General features: G+C 26.6%; 1 protein-coding gene across 1 annotated transcript in view; it reads right to left on the bottom strand.

Annotated features, from left to right (window-relative positions):
- Positions 1 to 21208, bottom strand: part of LOC111642341 (hemicentin-1-like) — a 54294-nt gene extending 33086 nt beyond the window's left edge. The window contains exons 1-3 of the mRNA XM_023388679.1: positions 21103 to 21208; positions 20567 to 20673; positions 2207 to 2414 (exon numbers count right to left, since the gene is read on the bottom strand). Of these exons, the coding sequence (XP_023244447.1) occupies positions 2207 to 2414; positions 20567 to 20673; positions 21103 to 21208 (421 nt within the window). The remainder of the gene's footprint in view (positions 1 to 2206; positions 2415 to 20566; positions 20674 to 21102) is intronic.
- Positions 21209 to 21435: the final 227 nt, after the last annotated feature.

Here is a 21435-nt window from a genome sequence, read left to right on the forward strand (position 1 = left end):
ACTTTTTCTAAATATTTTGCAAATGATCGCCTAAACCTTTAATGCACGAAGATCCCGATAATTCAAGTAGACATTCGAGTAATTTCACAAATTTATCATATGGTAATCTATTGTCGTTTTTCGATTCTCTGAAAAATAGGAACGAAGAATGTAACCAGATAATGCAAAATTTCATTTTTATAATATCAAGATAATGTTGATTAGTTTCTTTTGTTACAAAAACGGTTTTTTCAACTTCACTTTTTAAGTAGCAAAAAGGGAAGAAAGAGAAAAAATAAAAAAAAGTAAACTTTTCCATCCCCTTAGGATGTGGAAAGGATGTCGGAACAAATTAATTGATTCAATTTGCTCATCTGCTGCCTTTCAGCACACGAATTTCTTTGTATGCTTTACTCAAACTGATGTTAAGTCCCTTCTGTAGGTTTGTACTTATTTTTCTCGCAGAAAAAGATAAGAATAAGTTCGGATGAATGGACAACTTTAATATTTTCTGTAAAAAAACCTTCTTAATTGATGGGGTTACTCTTTATTTTTTTGTATCTTTTTTATTTTAAAACACGATATTTCTTCGGAGATAAATTAGTGAATTGGACGAACTAGAATCAATTTAAAGGAATTTTGCCATCTAAGACTATAAAACCTTCTAAATAAATGACTTTTTTGAGATTCTTACGTACAGTATTAATGATTTTTGATTGTTAGAATGTGTGAAGTAAGCAGAGTCGTTTAAAATAAATTTAGTAATATAATTAATATTTGTTTAGACTTAAAATCTACATATTATTTATGTAGATTTAATTGTCTACTCACTCAGAAGGTTATTTAATTATTTGAATTTATTAAACTAATTAAATTGACTGATTTTCTTTATTAATTATACTTATCTCATTTTTAATTATCATATACTTTTTAATTATACTTATCTACCATAATTCATCTAGTATATTGATTTCCAAAGTGGGATCTACCCCATTGAGGGTGATAGAAGATTGAAGGGGGGCTGGAAGGCAAGGGAAAAATTCATTTGAAACAAACAAATATATATACATACATACATACATATATATATATGCCCTAAAAGGGGGTGGTAATACGAAAAGTTTGGGAAACAGTGGTCTAGTCATATAATTATTTAAATATATTAATGTAATTATCGAGATACTATTATATAAGGATATAAATTCATGTTATACTTATCTACTTTATTAAATAAAATGTTTTATTATCTATATTCATCACCTATAATCTAAGTTTCTAGTTTATCAACAGATTAAACAAGAACTTGGATTAGAGATGATGAAAGTATCTAGAAGCTTTATGACCGGATAAACGAACTTAACTATGTTATAACTTAGTTGTTAGCTGAATTAAAACGACCAAATAACATACTTAACTATATTAAATCCGTTATCTAGCCATTTAAACATAGCTATTTAGTAATTTAACTGTATATACTTATCAACTAGAGAGCTTGAAAAGACAAACTTGACCCATTCGAATGAACGAAATTTAAGCCAATTTTTAGTGAATTAAAATTAAAATATCTTTCAAATCATCCAGAAATAATGATATTCGAATTTATTTCCTACGGACTAAAATTATATTGGATTAAAAAAAATAATAACGGATCAGAGGATCAGTATAAAAAAATATACACACGAAACTTGTTTCTTATGCAAGGACATTGTCTACATTCTCCTATAAATTAATTATAATAAAATAATCAAATAAAATTATTTAAAAAAATTTTTTTTCAAAAATGTGTAAGTTTATCTAATTAATAAAAATGACTAAAAATATTATAAAATATCACGGTAAAAAATGGAAAGTGATACTTTTACACTAAACTAATTTTCTTCTCGAAAAAGAAAAATAATTGTTAATTCATTAGTTCTCGGATATTGCTGGAAGGAATCTTAACATTGTTTAGTTACTCTTCCTTTAATTACAATTAATGTTGACAGTCAACGTTAATGTCTATCAATATAATTACAGTTTCAAGAATCCCTTTACTAGTACAGTAACAAAATCATGTTTTATTCTTTATTAAAAACCCTTCTAGAGATACGAAAACTAATTTTTAAACCGTTATATATATATATATAAATCTAAAAATTGTTGTTAACTTTAGAAATAATAAATTAATTACTTTCCTAATTTTTTACACGAAATTGTTTATATGGAGACATATTTTATCGAAGCTTACCGACAACATCCAGATAACCAACTTGACTCTTCATGGGAACCGTGTTGATCTGGCACATGTAACCACCTCTATCGGACTCACGAACGTTATTTATGTGCAGTATCCAAAGTTTGTGGTCTCTCTGTGTGAGGTTTATGCGGTAGTTCCTCGTAATTACGTGTCGATGGATGGTCAAAACTGTTTTGCTCTCCACCCGCAGCCATGCTACCTAAATAAAAAATATATATATATTATTTAAAGTAACTTTTCTATACTAAATTTAAATGTAAGGTTGGAATAGGAGTGGAATTTATCAACGATTATGTGACGTAGCTTATGATTTTTTTCTGCAAGAATGAGCCTCTTTAATGATTCAAACTAATTAAGAATAATAAACAAGATTTAAATTATAGTAAACATAATATTTAAACAAGTAATGATCTAGATGAAAATCTGTGTTTAACTTAATCTGCATCTTTAGATATGTGTTGAATGTTAGTATTAACTATTCTAGTAGAATACACGACTTGTTTAATATAAGACTAGTTAATTACATCCCTCCTAATAGCATTGTTAATTACACCTTAATTTAAACATTAGATTTTGCTTATTATTGATAAAAATATCCACATTATATTTTAAATAAAAGAGTTAATGGTAAAGTGTAAGATGCAATTTCAAGAGATAAAATTAATTTAAATAAATGTCTTAAATTTCTATAATTCGAATAATACTTTGTTTCTTTACTTCTTAGAAACTAAATTTGAAAACTAAGCTCGAATATTTATCCTAAGATTAATTTTTAAAAATCAATCTTAAGATCTGAGCTTATTTTTAAATCAAATAATTGTGTTTTATTAAAATTCTCTAATCTATAATTAAGAATGAATCATGTAAAATAAAAAAATAAATTAATCTAAATTGAATCATGTAAAATATATATAAAAATATTTAGAAAAAGTAAAGACTTTACTTTTAATTTTTCTAAATATTTACTTTTTCTAAATATTTTGCAAATGATCGCCTAAACCTTTAATGCACGAAGATCCCGATAATTCAAGTAGACATTCGAGTAATTTCACAAATTTATCATATGGTAATCTATTGTCGTTTTTCGATTCTCTGAAAAATAGGAACGAAGAATGTAACCAGATAATGCAAAATTTCATTTTTATAATATCAAGATAATGTTGATTAGTTTCTTTTGTTACAAAAACGGTTTTTTCAACTTCACTTTTTAAGTAGCAAAAAGGGAAGAAAGAGAAAAAATAAAAAAAAGTAAACTTTTCCATCCCCTTAGGATGTGGAAAGGATGTCGGAACAAATTAATTGATTCAATTTGCTCATCTGCTGCCTTTCAGCACACGAATTTCTTTGTATGCTTTACTCAAACTGATGTTAAGTCCCTTCTGTAGGTTTGTACTTATTTTTCTCGCAGAAAAAGATAAGAATAAGTTCGGATGAATGGACAACTTTAATATTTTCTGTAAAAAAACCTTCTTAATTGATGGGGTTACTCTTTATTTTTTTGTATCTTTTTTATTTTAAAACACGATATTTCTTCGGAGATAAATTAGTGAATTGGACGAACTAGAATCAATTTAAAGGAATTTTGCCATCTAAGACTATAAAACCTTCTAAATAAATGACTTTTTTGAGATTCTTACGTACAGTATTAATGATTTTTGATTGTTAGAATGTGTGAAGTAAGCAGAGTCGTTTAAAATAAATTTAGTAATATAATTAATATTTGTTTAGACTTAAAATCTACATATTATTTATGTAGATTTAATTGTCTACTCACTCAGAAGGTTATTTAATTATTTGAATTTATTAAACTAATTAAATTGACTGATTTTCTTTATTAATTATACTTATCTCATTTTTAATTATCATATACTTTTTAATTATACTTATCTACCATAATTCATCTAGTATATTGATTTCCAAAGTGGGATCTACCCCATTGAGGGTGATAGAAGATTGAAGGGGGGCTGGAAGGCAAGGGAAAAATTCATTTGAAACAAACAAATATATATACATACATACATACATATATATATATGCCCTAAAAGGGGGTGGTAATACGAAAAGTTTGGGAAACAGTGGTCTAGTCATATAATTATTTAAATATATTAATGTAATTATCGAGATACTATTATATAAGGATATAAATTCATGTTATACTTATCTACTTTATTAAATAAAATGTTTTATTATCTATATTCATCACCTATAATCTAAGTTTCTAGTTTATCAACAGATTAAACAAGAACTTGGATTAGAGATGATGAAAGTATCTAGAAGCTTTATGACCGGATAAACGAACTTAACTATGTTNCTATGCTATATTAATTGAAGAATACCTTAAAATTTAATAGTAAAACAAAATTTAATTAAAATTAATTCGGAAATTCGGACTAAATTCTGAAACTTAAAGGGCAAAAAAAGGACATAAATTCTAATCCACTGAGCCATAAACAAACTTCTCAACTTTAAAATTCAAACAAATTGGGAAGGAAAAAAGGATCTATTCGACATTTTCAATGCACATATTTATAGAAGTAAAGAGCAAGATATTCAAAACTATCGAGAAAGCAAAGCATCCAAGAGATTACAGTCCGGTTCCTTTAATACTGTCAAATTTTAAACTACACACTAAAAAAGGAAAAAAAAAGTAGGAGTGAAGTAGATTGTGGGGCTGTAAATTTCTAAATCCTCTTTCATTTTTACCATATTTTGCCTGGAAGTTTGGGGTATTGTAAAAGTGTCTAATATCTGTTGAATTGTAGAGGAAGAAGTTAAGCTTAGGGATATAACGAAAGTGGAGTTCAATCTATGCTACCTCTTGCGGAATTGTGGGATTAAGGGCCACAAATCCCAACGGAGCCCAGTAGCGTGTAGAGGGTCCATTGTCTATAAAAGCAATCCTCTACTTCGTCAAACTACTTTAACTGATATTCTATACATTAAGACGTGGGTTTAATGTCATGTGCATCCCAATGAGCATGCGTTGTTGCTGTAGTAGCATGCTGCTATCAATCAGTAATACTTTTAAATCTTTTTTTTTTTCCTTCCCCTGTCTGTCTCTGTTCTTGTCATTAGATCCTCGTCTCTGCGGTCAGTTTTAATGTGACATACGGGATTTTATAGTTTGTGGTGTCTTTATTTTACTACCCACTCTTATCTTATCTTAATACTTTAATACCCCAATGGCAAAAGTGTGTTTTCTGTAGTTTTATGTGTGGTAGTAAGTCAATAAAGTATTGTCAAATTGACAAGATTATTGTCGCAATGAAAATAAAGTCCGATTGGCAGGGGGGGTTTAATGCGATTAAAAGGAAATGACGAGGAAATTTGGTAAAGATGTTTCGTTTAGTTTTAATATATTTGGATAGCCAGCTTGTTTTATATTTTATAATCGTCAGATTATGCAACAAAATATTGAGATATAAAAGAATATTCTTATCCTCAAACTAGAAAACTAGTCCAATAACAAGAGGAGAACCTGTAAAGAAGACATTGTTGATTCTTCTAAAAGCTTCAAACATTACTATGATTGCATTATCAATACTTCGTTATGATGTTTTGGGATAAAATGACCTTTCTATTTGTTTTTAACGCGCTATTAAACATGAAATAAACCCTGCAAAATATTGCAATAATCAAGAAGAAAATATTCTAAAAATAACAATAAAAATTTTAATTATTTAAACTTTTTTTTTAATTTAGTTTTAATTACAAGTTTTATACAGTTAAACCTGTGTAAACCGAATCAGTACTGAATTTTTTCCGTTTTAGACAGATTTTTATGTGTAATAAACAATAAATAATTAATCAAATTGATATTTAAGTTAAATAAGCTGATTTTAATATAAAATCTTCATTTTTTTATTTTAATTCAAGTTAAAAATGGGTTTTGCACGTTTCATAGCAGATACTTATTAATAATTTTAATTATAAATTAGATACGTCTACAGTTAAAATAAACTAAAACATTGAAATAACAAAAGGAAAAAAATTAATTAATTTTTTTTTTAAATATTGAAGAATATAATCAGATTTTATTATATTTCTTTAAAGAAAATACAATTATTAATATATATTTTAACATCGCATGCAGATGGAATATTATAAAGACACAACACACTTCTAGATATCGATTAAAATATTAATAATAAATGCTAGAATTAAAGAATTCGTTTCTATCATTTAAATTTAGAAATTTAATTATCAATTTATCATTTTAAATGTAAAAGATTTAATACTTTTATGCACGGATGTCAATTATTTATTTATTTAAAAATGAACAATTTAATTAAATTATACCGAAATAAAACGTAATGTTGTGTTTTAATGAATAATTTGTATAAAAAATACATGAAATATTTAATTTATTATTATTATATAAACGAAAATTTTCTGTTTACTTGGAAAAAAATTAATAATGGATGTAAACTTATATTTTATTATTGATTTATTTATATATCGTTGCATAATTAGTTTATTTCGAGTTATATATTAATTTTTTTCGAATAAATCTTACTTAACATGAATAACGTCGGTGTAAACTGATAAACTGACTTAACATGTTCGATACACGTTTCAGTAATTTAATGATGCTAACACAAAGATTTATGTATGTAGATAATACAGAGACGAGGGGTTGATCCGCGTCTATTTCTAATCTTAGATCTTGTATAAACATCAAATATTTACTAAAAAAATTCTCTACTAAACTATACACGCTTAAAATTGATTTAAAATAATTATATTTAATTTAACCAATTGTTTTTCTTTAATATTATAAAGTTTTTAAACTAGGAATTAATATAAATCTAATAAAAAGTAAACTCTTTATTAAATAAACTTTATGTTAATAAATTTATAATTTGGAAAATTTTCTAAACGTAAAATATATATATATATGGAAAGACGTATATCAGTAAAAATCGCCTTAAGAGTTTGGATTTTCGCATAATCTCATATGAAGTTTACTCTGGCACTTTAGTTTCGGGTAAAGCTTACGATATGTAAGAAAAATCTAGTTAATCAAAGTCAAGAAGTATCCAGAGGCATTGCACTGTAATATTTTCTTACTCATGGTTACCATAGCAACAAAAGATGGGGGAAGAGGAGGAAAACAGAATTGGACACTTGATAAAATGACGACTTTTTCTCCATCTGCTCTTCTTTGGCTCAAATCAAGATAGAGTTTTGAATGACAAGAAGCTCTTCTTTTCTTTACAATCTAAAGAAATAAAAGCATGCGCAGTTTGTGAAAGAAACAGATTGTTCTCAAGATTTAGGTAAGTAGAGAACATAGAATGCTTTTAAAGGTATCAATCTTTGATCTGGTAAATGATTGCGGCAGATTAGGTTACTAATATGGAAAAATAGATAGTGATTCCTTTATGAAAAAACAATATCATTCCTAAATAATTACTTGTTTTCTTAAGATTATTGAAATGCAAATCCTCCATTTGAATAATTTATGTATAAAAATGTAAGTAAAGAGTTACTATAAATATAAATTTATTATTTATTTTTAATCGATAAACTTTTATTATGCGTATTTACACGAGCATAGTGTAGTATCGCAGATAAATTTTTTTTTATTATTTTAATGTTTATCAAAATCTAATCGTTTTTACTTTTATCTTTTACAAAGTTGAAGAATTCTGGAGGAGCTTCTCCCTTCTTTTCAATTCTTGCAATTTAATTCCATTCGTGTTGAAGTGTTTATTGGCATTTAAATTGATGCTGTAGAGGAAAAATTTAAACGATAGTTTACTACAATTTCTAGCAATTTCGCACTCTCTAAAATTTAGATTTGTTCTTAAACTTATCATAGAAGTTATGAAGTGAAGGGATTTTCAAAATCGGCTTAGTTTGTGTTGATATACGCTGGTGTGATTTGAAGTGAAGACAACAGATACCATACTCTATTGTGGATGATCTCGCAAAACTCATCAATCTTCCCTCTAAGACAATGTACTGCGTCAACTTCTTCCTGTAGCTGACAAACACTTGTCAGTTCTAGCATTCCTTTTCCTTCCAGACTTGTTCCTTTTATTATATAGAAAGAATGGTACCAGGGTAATTTTAATTAATATAAATCTTGCTCACTTAGTTACACTTTGCAGATTTCTGCTCGTGTTAATTCTGTTTGTAAATACGTTTTTTAAGAAAAAAATAAACTATTTACAATTACATCTTTACAAAAACACATAAAAAATCTACAAGAAAATTAGAAAATTATAAAGTATAAATAATTTATAAAAATTAATTATTTATATGACAAGAAAATACGTCGTTAATTCTAATTACAGATTACTTTTTTCTGTAATTTATTAAATAATAAAACGTTTCTTTCATTTTTAAATTTACTTTCGAATTAATACTTTTTTTTTAAATTTCAATGAATATTAATCTTATCTAATTATTAAAATAAAATTTTTCTAATAGAAATTATTTTTCTCGATTTTTTTAAAGCACTCGATAGCATTATAATGCGATTTTGTGTAGTAAAATATCAAGTTTTATTAGTATTAGTAAGGAAAACATCCTCCAGATGGCTCTGCACGAAGGGATGGTTTTGTTATTTCGAAAATGCTTATATTATATTTGGAGAGATACAATAAACGAAAGGAAAGAAAAAATGTTCGCATGAATAACTAATTCAAAAGATAAATTTATTGTCTTCCATTGAGAAACGTTGTTTAAAGAATTAAAACCTTTCGTTGCTTCTACTTTCTACTTAACAACAATTACTGAGGAAATTTGGAAGATACTTTGTGCAATGAGTATGTAAAATAAGCGATTGCGTTCAGAATGATTGTAGTGCACGGTTGCCTAGCAACTAGAGAGATGAGGTATTTGCTTCTCTGCTCAGTCACCAGGATGTAATGATCACATATTAGCTTCCATCGGTACGAGAAGGGTACGGATGTGTGAGTTTCATTGAGCCGTTAATGTGAACCATATCACATGGACCAGGTGCCAATGTCTTGAAAATTTTAAGTTGTTTATTCCCTTAAGATTTTTCTCTATTTCGATAAGAGTAAAATTGGCAGTCTCCGAGCAAGTTACAAATATCAAGAATGCTCAAATAATTTTCTTGTTTTCATGACGATTTATAAGGAAAATTCTTCTTAAAATTCTTAATATTATTACAGAAAAACACATTAAATGTAAGATATATAAATATTAATTAGCACATTTGTTTCGAAACAATTCTGTTCTAAATTCATAAGCTTAGAGGATAAAGTTTAGTAAAATATATCTAATTTTCTACAATAATATAATACGTTTGATGTTTCTTACCTCTCATAATATGTTATAATATGCTCCTTATATGTAAGTATGAATCACTTCGATATTACGATAATTTCATGTAAAATAACACCACTTATAATTATAAATTGGATATAATGAATAACATAAATTTTCCATTCGGTAATATTTGGACACGATGTAGTTCCTATTCATTATTTAGAAAATCAATTTTCTGTCTGATGCTTACTTTTCATGTTTCTTCATCACGTAAATGCTCACTGTGGGGGTTGCGAGTGTATTGTTTATAACAAGAGAAATTAGAGAAATGTCTAATACTTACAACTCTTAATGACGTACACGAAACAATTCTTAAGAATGAATAGGACTTTGAAATTACTTATTGTTATCTTTGATAAATAAGCATTTGAAAAAATAAATCAATATTCTAGATTCATACGCGGGGAAACTATAACAAGAATTAATACGATTCCTAGGATATTTTTATATAAATAACGAGCAAAAATGATTGACATGATCACAATGCCGGGCTGCAATTTTTAATCATATTTTTAATTTATTTAATTTAAAATATATGCTCTCAATCTAAAATTAATATCGTCTTTCCCCTGTACTGTACTGTACATTATACGTTTTCTGATGATAAAAGAATTATGCTGGTTATCTATTATATGTAACTCCGATCCGAGGAAAATTTTTGAATTGGAATCACGTGACTTCCGATCTAGACCGGAAGTTAATCGGAGTTATCCTGCCCCTATGCTTTCCATATCTGGTCTCAACCTTCATCTATCTAACACCGTTCTCGAGATTAATTAAAGAAGAACGGACAGACAAGCAAACGGACGACAGAAGGAATTTATAGGCCTACAATTTTTTCAAATTGTAGTCAATAATTTCTTCAGTTTTTATGTTAACAGCGATTTGTTCCTTATATAAAAGAAAAAATCACTTTCAATTTTAATATACAGTAATTATATTTGTACAGAATGTAGAATAAATTATATTTAGACTTTTATAGTAACAGCAACTAAGTAGAATGGAGTAAATAATTTCGTACGAAGAATAAAATTAACAATTTTATCTTACGGATACAGATGCAAATAACATATCTACATAATCTATTATACAAAGTAAGCTCTTTAATATTATTATTTATCAAGTATTTTTTTTAAAAATTATCTACATTTCGTATAGATTATAAGCTTAAAAACCACGTTCCCTTTAGAATTAGAAAAAATAGTTTCAATCATTTATAGAAATATGATGGATATTCAAACCTTTTCCAGTAGGAATTTAAAAAATATTGCTTTCTAACAGATATAAATTCTAAATTTAATATAAAATGAGTAAATTCTGCCTTTAATCCCTAAAGATTTTTTACTCTTTTTTACTGCAAGATTTGAATCACTTTTTAATATATTAAAAAGTGGTTCCTAGAAAATTTATTAAATTATGAGTAATGCAATGGTACTTTTCCCTTTTATCTTTAGGAAAAATAGTATAAAGTAAATAAACTCTTAAAATATTCACCTTGTTTTGTCTGTCTAGAGTTAACTTCATTCTAAAAACATCAAAAACAGATCTAAATCAACTTCAATAATGTATTTTTAGCTAGAATAAATAATAAGTTTTGTTCGTAAAGACAATTAATTCTTTGTATTTACCTCATGTTTTATAGCTTTAATTTACGAGAAAGATTTAATTAAAAATTGTTGTTTTAAGTTTATAATTTTTTAAAGAAAGATTAGCTTACTAAATTATAAAAAAATAAAATATAGGAGAAAAAACTTTGAATAAAAATCGATATTTTCCAACGTATAAAAAAAAAAGTAGCCTGCTTAATGGCTAATGTCCTGTGTAGGATATAATTTTACTTTTCGGAATTAATCTAGAACAAAAATATTAAATTATCGAATTACCATAGATGAAAATTAAACATAAACTGAGCTACTTGAAAATTAAAGAAGATATCAGATGATCAATACGTGTTTGACTTCTTCCAATGTTCATCCAACTAATCCAATTACCGAATACATTATTCTAGAATCGAAGTAATGAACCTTCCAATAATTGAATATTTCTTTTTAAAAGGAAACTATCCGGATATCAATGCAAAATACCCCTTATATTGTAAAAGTTTAACGTTTATCTGATGTTACGTTTACTAGAAATCGGCCATAGAAAACATCTTAAGCAAGTGCAGATTATACATCAATTACTCTTTAAAAGTGTTTATACTTTTGACATTTCTGTGCCTAATATATAAAATATTTACTAAAAATTATTTTATTACATTCTGAATATTTACAATTAAGTATTTGAAGGAATATAAAGTAGCCCAAAAGTTTCATCTTTCATCTTGTGAATATGAAACACAAAATAAGTTTAGTGTTTTCTTTAACAAACTTGATGGAAACATAATTAAATATTTAAATTGTAATTTAGAGGTTAACCGACTTTCGAGACATCCACAATTAAGTAATTAAAAAATTAGCAAATTAATTTAACAAACTTAATTAAAAATTTTTTTCATTTAATATATAAAATGTTAAAATTAACGTAAATTAAATTTTTAAAAAAATAGAATAAAAACTAATCCACTTCATAATAAAAAAAAACAACCGAAGATTTTTGATTAACGAGAAATTCCCTTTATTCTCTAGAGAAACGTCTCTGAACAGAATGTCTACATATTTGTAAGATGCAATACTTCGAGTTCCTTCTCCATGGTAAATTCATTCTCTACAACAGAGTAAACCAGAAAACAGGCTTTATGTTATATTTAGCAAAAGTAGAAACTTGGAATTCTAGTTTTAATTACTTCAAATTTCACTTAAATCAGCCAAATATGTTTAAAGTTATCACGATCTACCGACACTTATTGATCTTATTAGCTATAATCTTCTTTCACGAAAATATGGCTTCTTATCTCATAATTCTCTAATGCAACCTGAGGTAAATTGATATTTTAAGCGATAAGGAATCAAATATAGCGACAAATACAAATAAAAAAAATCGATTCCAGATCTCTATGACCTATTCCGCTTCATAAATCGTAAAGGAATAAAAAAAAAGAGGTACTATACACCTTCAAGTAGATTTGCTGAAAAAACTTAACAGATTATAGATTTTCGGTGCAATTTGTGAGATAAAGTTAACATTCTACCACATAATTAATAAACTGGATACAATACTATTCTCTTCTGTTGTTGGATAGACGATACTCAGTAATTAGGACTTTTCTACTGTCCTTCTAAATATGTGATTGAATTAATTAGTATACTGTGAACATGGCCGACGTTACTTTTAACAATTAAGCTGACGCATTTACTGCATTCTCCATTCTTTTTTCCTTTTCTCTAAACATAATTACAGCTAATATTTCTTTCACTTTAAAACGCATTTAGGTCAAAAGAATTTTTTCACTTGGGTACATCTCTTCTTTTCTTATTCTCTTCCTCCAAGATTCTGTTAAGTGTGGTATTTTAAACACCCAGTGCATCCTCAGCAGTTGGGATTTTTCTTACTCATTGATTATTACTCGCTATTGTCTTTATGAAAATAACCATTTACCCCCCTTTAAACGTTTCTTCCAATGACTTATTCTTTACAATGCACTTAACGTTCATTTTTTAAATGCTAGATTAATCAAAAAATACGTTTAATTTCTCTTATTTTTATTTTTTTTGTGATGCTCTCAAAGCTTCGAGCCACTTGTGGCGTACTTACAAAGTTTAATTTTTTCTGTATAATATCTTGAAAAATTAAATATTTTTCTTATTATTCTCTTCCTTTTTACATCCATTCATTATAAATATAGACAAATATACAAAAAAGTTACAATTATTTAAATATTTTTAAGTAAAAAGTGAGTTAAAAATTTAAATAGACGTAGAAAACACGAAGCAAGACGATGTTGTAGGGGATAAATTTAGAAAATGGATCCCCGAGGTAATTTGTTTGATTAAAGCAAATGCTTAAGAATTTGTAGCAATTCTAAGAGGCTAAAACAGATCTAATTAAGGTAATGTAATCACAGGTAGAAGACAGCAAAAACACTCGTTCAAAACTTTTAATTATAATACGGGGATATATCGTATATCTCTTAAGAGTGACTGCTACTCTTACGTGAATAGGTGGATAGTGAAAGGATACAGATATAGTTAATTCCGCTGCAGAAAATTTTCTTTTCTTTTTCATTTCCGAATGTTGTCAGTGATATGATATTTTTCGTTTCTAATGACAACTTTTACAATATGGTTGACCTGTTTTCATTTTCTTTTTCATTTTTTCGTGATTAAGTATCATACACACGGAAAAAGAAGAGAAACAAAACCGAATCGTGATCCTTTGGGATGTGTATAGGGACTTTTTTTTATTTTAGTTTTTTTTGGGTCATTCTGGCGAAAAGTCCATCTGTAGTAAACATGTATTTTTTTACTTTTTGTTTCTTTCCCTTCCTCGAGATGATAGAAGTAAAGATGACAGGATAGTGTCTTTCTGCTTCTTTAATATTTATAGACGTCGATGTTACACGGGACATTGAAAAAGAGCTTGAAAGTGAAATTTTGCCCACGTGACCTCTGCTAACCAATGAGGTCTCGAAATGAAAAAGATGAGTTTAAATTTACTACTGGTGTTTATGTTCAATAGTAAGGTTGCGATGGCAGAGGTTAGTTTTAAATTTAAATGGAGAAAACACGGAATAGGATAAATGAATAAGTAAATTTAATCTATTTTTTTTTTTTCTTTTTCTTTTCATGTTTGGTAAACACGAGCTTATTTGTTCTGCACAAATTCACTTGTTAAGTAATCACTGTTATAACTATATTCTGCCATTTATAATTCTCAGGGCTGTGTACTGTTAAATGCATTACTTGCATATTTTTGGTTATGAAACATTAACATAGAAATTGCTAGCATTTTACATTATATTTTCCCCTAAATACGAAAGAAAATTATAATTTCTGTCTTGTAAATAAACATGATTTATGCATAAAAATGTTATCTTAAAGCGTTTCTTTTATTTCATGCTATAAATTGGAAAAAAAAGAAACCAGCGAAGAAATATCAGTTACAAGATCGTAACGCGAGTCAATTGTGTTATTTATCCAATCAATGGCGTGAAAAATTAAAATTTAAATTTAAATCTATCAACTATGAAAATAACATTCGCGGTCTCACGAACACGTATTGAAACCGAGAAGAAATAATTTTCCTGATAACTGATTATCATATATATAAAGTTGGTGGAATTACAGTGTTAGTAAATCACAATATCAAGCAGAAACTCTGATTACTCCATTTACTGTCATCATAGGAAGGTTAGCAGATAGGCATCATGTCATCCTTTATCCTTGCAGCTCAATAGAACTGATATAATGGTCTTTCCGTGATGATTCTCAATCCTTCTCTACCCACTGCGGCTCTTCTTAATACTTACCGAACGATAGTGAGATATTCATTACACAAGCTATAGATGGCAAATATTACGGACCAAGTCACTACCAATAAGTAGTCGTGGAAGATAAATGGTTTGCTATTTAAATAGATTCACATTGTTTACGTCTTACATACAATCTACTTTATCAATTTATTATTAAAATTACTCCTGTTTCTTTTAGTTTCTTTAAAAAAACAAAAAAAAAATCGAATCGTTTTATCATTTTATGACAAAATTCACGCTGTACAATTTAAATTTAAATATCGCAGTTTAATTGGTTAACGAAGCGACTTAATGTTATAACTAATTGACTAATTGATAACAATGAGTCGTGTCAAAGTTTGAGCTCATTGGTTAATAAATTCAATTTTGAATTTAAAACTCGATTATTTATTTTATCCGTATTAATGTAACAATTATATATTTAAATTTCAAATTTTGTTTTAATTTATTGTATTACAATAGCATCTAATTTACGTATTTAGATGTGAAAGTAATTTTAAAAAAATTAAAGAGCTTGATTAACATAAATTAAATATCCTTGCATTGTTAATTAATTTAAAATAGAAAATATACGAAATTTTAAATTCATTTAACTAGATAATAGTAAACTATATCTAATGATTTTTTACATAATATTAATAATTTTTACAGAGTTTTTGCATTAAAATTACGTTTTTCCCCTATTTATTTTAATAATAAAAAGGAAAATTTATGAATACTTTATTTAATTAATTATATCTTTCATCTAACTTATATATATATATATATATATATTACATTTAATATTTTCCTTAAAAAATAGTTATTTAATGATGTAGAAGGAAAGCATTTATCGAGATCTATTCAGGATTCGTCCATTCTCCCCTTTAAATATCTGTGTGTGTTCACTAATCGACCCATTTATCCTACTTATATAATAACCATCCAAACTGAGATTTATTCATTGAAAAATGCATCTTTCCTCTCATAATCAATCATTTTACTGTTTATTTTTCTACGAAAACAACCGAAATATTGTAATTAAAAATGCATTTTTAAGAAATGAATATTTTATAAAATACATAAATGATTATATTCCTTTGAGTGCTTACATATTATTTGAACCTCGATTTACGTCATTTATTCGTGTTTACATCTTACACACATGCATTATTCTATTTATAAATAATTAGCACTCATTTATCATTGCTGGATTGGTGGCTTGTGCCCTTATATTCGTACTGTTTTATTCATGTTAACGTTGTCACACGTGTTTACGTATTTATAAGAAAGCAAACACGTTACTCTATACGTAACAAGGTTCAACGTTCAGGTTTACGGCTTCGTCGTTCGATATTTTAAGCACCAAACGTGCAAAATGAATGATATTTGATGTTAATGGTGTCCTTGCTGGACAGGAAAATATTGCATCGATCTTCAAATTTTAAAAATACGATTTGCACCTGTCACGTGGTGGTCCTAATGAATTGAAGTTTGTAAATTTTAAACGAACTCAACGTGTCACGTAATTTTCTCCCCCATCTAATCTATAAGCCGAAGTTTCAAATTCAAATTTTTATCGTTCTTCTTGTCACTATTATTAGCATCTAATCGCTTTGTTATTCGATTTTTGAATATGAAACCCATTTGTTACCTTTCCATAATCTTATATATTTGAAAATTTAAATAATTTCGACTTGTATTTAATTAATTTTGTTAAACAATAGAATTTTACTTCGTTTATAATTTATGCGAAATTCTGTAAAAACGTTTAATTAAATTTACTCGTTTGAATCGTTAAAAATTCGTCACATGATTACGACGAGCCAATCAGATTATGCAAATTCAATTTCCGTAGACACGTGATTATAAATAGCGAATAGGCCTTCGAAATTTAAAAATGTTTAGCCAATAGTAAATTTTATTTCAATTATGTTAATATTAACTATTGTATGTAATTTTTCTTAAGAAATTTCGCTATTGGTTAGCTGCAGAAAAAATTTGTCGTAATTATTTGAAAAGCAATCCTGTTGATATAAAGTTGAGAGAGGAATTTATTGTCTCCTTTTTCGATAGAACTATAGAAGATATGTTTGGAACATTAGCAATAAAAGTGTCAAAATTTATCTATTATCTACAGAGTAATAAAATATAACGATTAAAATCCGAAAAAAACAGTATTTTTCTTTACGACACAGTTATTTTTCAAGTAAATAAGTGACAAATTATGCATAAATTCGCATAAAAGTAAATTTAATTAGATTATTAACCCAAAGAAAAAGTTGCAAGAGAGTAATAACAAAGAAATAAATTATAGAAATCTTTTAATTAACTATTATTTTTCGATTGTTGATGACATAATCTGACCGAAAACGTAAATAACAGGATATTAAAGGTATAAATGCCATTTATATAGAAGATAAGTGACTGGGGTAATCGATTCGAACCCCGTAGGTAAGAAAAAAAGACGACAAAAGGAGCAACTCGTAAGAAGCAGAAACGTTTTAGCAACAGAACGAAAAATTCAATGGCACAAAGAAAGGGGAAAAAAATAAGGCATTGACCAGAAGAGATGTCGTAAATCTTTAGAGAATTCCGACACTCTAAATGTCAATGACATCAGCTGGAACAGAGAAGAGTTTTGAAATAGATGGATGGTACAGCAACACAAGTATTGTTCCGAAAACAAATATTCGCAGGCAAATGCTGCTGTCTTGATGTAGTCATTCTTATATGATTTGTTGCGTCCACATATATTCTCTCCATACTAGAAACAAATCAAACAGTCCAACAGACGTACACTCCCTCACAAACTTTTTATCCACTTTACTACCTCTACTACGAAACCATTACTGTCCCTTTCTGTATTTTAGTATTAACGTATTATACATAACATTCACATTGAATAGATTAAAAATAATTATAAAACTATATTTAACCTTTTATTTAAACAGTATATTTACCATTATAATTAATTATTTACAATAGTATAATAGTAACATTTTGTTTTAATCTTAAAGGAAACCATTCTCTTGCGAATCTGTAGAGCTATTCATAATGATTGTGTGTACAAGTTTTAAAATTAAAATTTAATTTATTAAAATATAATGCTACTATAGTTTTAAACAAATTTATATCGATTTTCTCAGTTTATAATGGTTAATTTTGCTATGAAGTTTATTAATTATAAGAATTAAGCTATTAGATTCTTACAAAATAATACACTGATGAAAAATAAAATATCAATTATAAAAGTTTCTAAATGTTAAAAGTTTATTAAAGCAAAGATATTTTTATTCTGGATTTTAAAAGATTTATACGTCTCACATGTATGGTACTCTTATTTAATGCCAAATGATGTTGCTAGGGTAGCATTTCTTATAAAAATTCCCAAAATAATTCATATATATGGGGTCTATATATATTATTTGGAAGGTTTTCTATATTTCTTTTAGATATAAATGTTGAATTTCAAGGTTTTTATTTTCAATCCTGTTTGAAAGTCGGCCATAATTTAATCTAAGTAATAAAAAAAATATGATTGTCTTTATGCGGAATACGAAATTTAAAAATTTCATTAAAATTTTTATAAGAGAAAAGGATCCCGATTCATATTTTTAATGTCATCGTTGTAAAAAACAATATAAATTCTTCGTAGAAAATATTCAAATAAAACAATCTCGACTCTCAATGTTTCTACTCCATATGAACATAACAATCGTAAAAATTTTTATTTATTTATTTTTTCTAATATTAAATTTAAAAACTTCTGTCTAAATAAAAAAAAAGGTTTTTTGCTGAAAATACTATTTATAACAGGATATAGTTTAAAATAAAAATTTTAATTCTAATTTTGTTTCGTTAATAAGTTAAAAGTTCTTTAAATAACTTATACAAATTAAATTAATAAATTATTTTAATAGTTAGTGTAGTGTTACATGCTAAATTTATTATTCATTTTATCATGTAAATTATTTTTAACGTAATATAATTTAAATTAAAAATAAATTTAATTTAATTTATACAGTAAAACCTGCGTAAAAAGGAGCCGAAAATAAACAGGTTTTCTAAATCGCTCCGTTTTGAAGATATTTTTCCGTTTCGACAGGTTTTTGCTTTATTCAGCTTCCGTTTTAGACAGGTTTTACTGTGCATATAAGTTTCTTTGCTATTTTAATGATACTTTTATAGCATTATCGATTAGAATTACTTTGAAGAATCAAAATTTCAGCAATGTTAAAGGTATAATACTGTCTATATAAATATTTTCAACTCAATAAAGATTCTGATAATGTTCTGACTTAAACCTTAATAATGGAAAGCAATAAGAATAAATTATATTACTAATATAATAGCACAAACTCAATAAACTTAAAATTTGAAACGATCGTCAGAGTTTTGATGCTATTATATTACTAATATAAGAATTAATACTATTTAGAAAATTATGATATTATGGCTTAATAGTCTGTTGCACACTTTACGATGCTAATGCATTATTCATAATATAATGATATTAACACTATACATAATATAAAGGTATCATAAAGTTAGATCTATTATGTAAAATTAGAAGAACTGCTATCGGAAGATCGTTATAAATATCAAAGCTTTCTACTAAATCATACAATTCCTACTGAAGATAATTAAAATTTATAGCATTAGTAAGGAATTTATAGGGCAAATAATCAAACGGTAAGTAAAGGACGGTGTTAAAATTATATTTTAATTGTAATAATTGTAAGCGAAATTCAGTATGATTATTCTTTACTTCTATTTAACAATTTTAATATATTTTTTACGAAATTAACAGAAAAATAAATTGCTAAATTTTGCAATATTGTTCTTATTAATTTATGAACTGTTTATACACAATGAAATCTCGGTTATCCAGCCTAAACTCGAGCTGGTGGGTAAAGCATAATCGTGTTTAATTTGTGAGCTGTATTTAAAAATATATTGTTATATACGATCAATAATAAAATATAAAAAAAACTTATAAAAATCTCCATTCAGTTATAATCAACCGTACGGGAACGTATATGATGAACATGCGATTTCATGGAAACAAATCTCTGTTTAGAGAAGGATGAACATCCTGGATGCTTGCACGCAGTTCTTAACTGGACGAGTTAAATCAAAAGTACTTTTTAAAAGTGTCTATCATAAAATAAATTAAAATCCTTTATAATTCGGAAAGCTGGATAATCGTAAACCGGATAATCGAAACTTTACTGCATACTAATTATATTATTATAATTAAATTATAATTAAAACTTTTTTTCATACTTTATATTTAAAAAAATTACCTAAAATCCAATTTAATTATTCGACTTCAAATCTTAATTTTATATAAATACGATATTATTTTCAATGTAATTATTAATTTATTTTATTTAATTTTATTTAAGAATTAAAAAAAAGTGGAATTGTTTCGAGAACAATAGAATTCATTCCGGGTCGTTTAGGGTAATTTTAAAAATTTTAATTAAAACATTTTTTTTTGTGTGTGTGCAGTAGAAAATTTTTAAATTGAGTTTATGTTTTCCATCTTTTTGAAACTCGATAATCAATTTAGCTGAACTTTAGCAAAATTTGTTCGATAGCAATTAGCTAAGGTAGAGCAATACAATGACATTTCCGGACATTGTACTTACCCTGTAGGTACCTAGATTATCGACGTGGCAAGGAAGTTTAGCATCTCTACCTACAGCTACAGTAACATTTGGTATTTCTTGAGAGAATTCTGGTTCTATCTCAGGCACTTGATAAAAGAAAAAATAAAAAAAATTACAATAAATTTAATTTTTTAGAAAAACGAAAACTTTTCAGAAGAATTGTTATTATTTTTAATTTAAAAAAATCAGTTGTTTATCATTTTTAGAAGAATCATTATCGATTGTTATTATTTTTAATTTAAAAAAATCAGTTGTTTATCATTTTTAATGATAATTATTGACAATATTTTTCGTCTAACAACAGCAGTTATTGGTTTAAATAAAATAAATTACTGTATATATACTCTATAATAACAATTAACTTGATTAAAAATTAAATATAAAGTCATTTAATTGTAATTAGTAAGAAAAATATTGATATATTAATTATATTATTAAGGATATAATTTGAGTATACAAAACATGTAAAAATCGATTTATATATATATTTTTTTAAATTTAACTGTCAAACTTACATAAATCATGTCTTAGAAAATTCTTACTCACAGGAAAAAATAATCTTGTAAAGGAAAGTTGAACTTTTGCTTTTCGAATAATCGTAACGAGTAGAATAAAATACATCCCACTCGATTTTCTAGCTATTTTAGCAAAAATGTGCTAGGTGTAACAATATACCATATTTGAAATAGGATAACTAAGTTATTTCTATACTGGAATTTGAGGAAACACGAGTTGTAAGACGTTTTTTGCTGAACATGCAAGTGCAAGAATATGAGGAGAAAATGTAAAATTGTGCCCTTTTTTTAAATGCTTTCTAGAGATGAAATTTAATGGGGTAGATTTACAAA

This window comes from Centruroides sculpturatus, unplaced genomic scaffold, assembly GCF_000671375.1.
Source record: "Centruroides sculpturatus isolate CEXI.00-Female unplaced genomic scaffold, Cexi_2.0 scaffold191, whole genome shotgun sequence".
Classification (NCBI taxonomy): Eukaryota; Metazoa; Arthropoda; class Arachnida; order Scorpiones; family Buthidae; genus Centruroides; species Centruroides sculpturatus.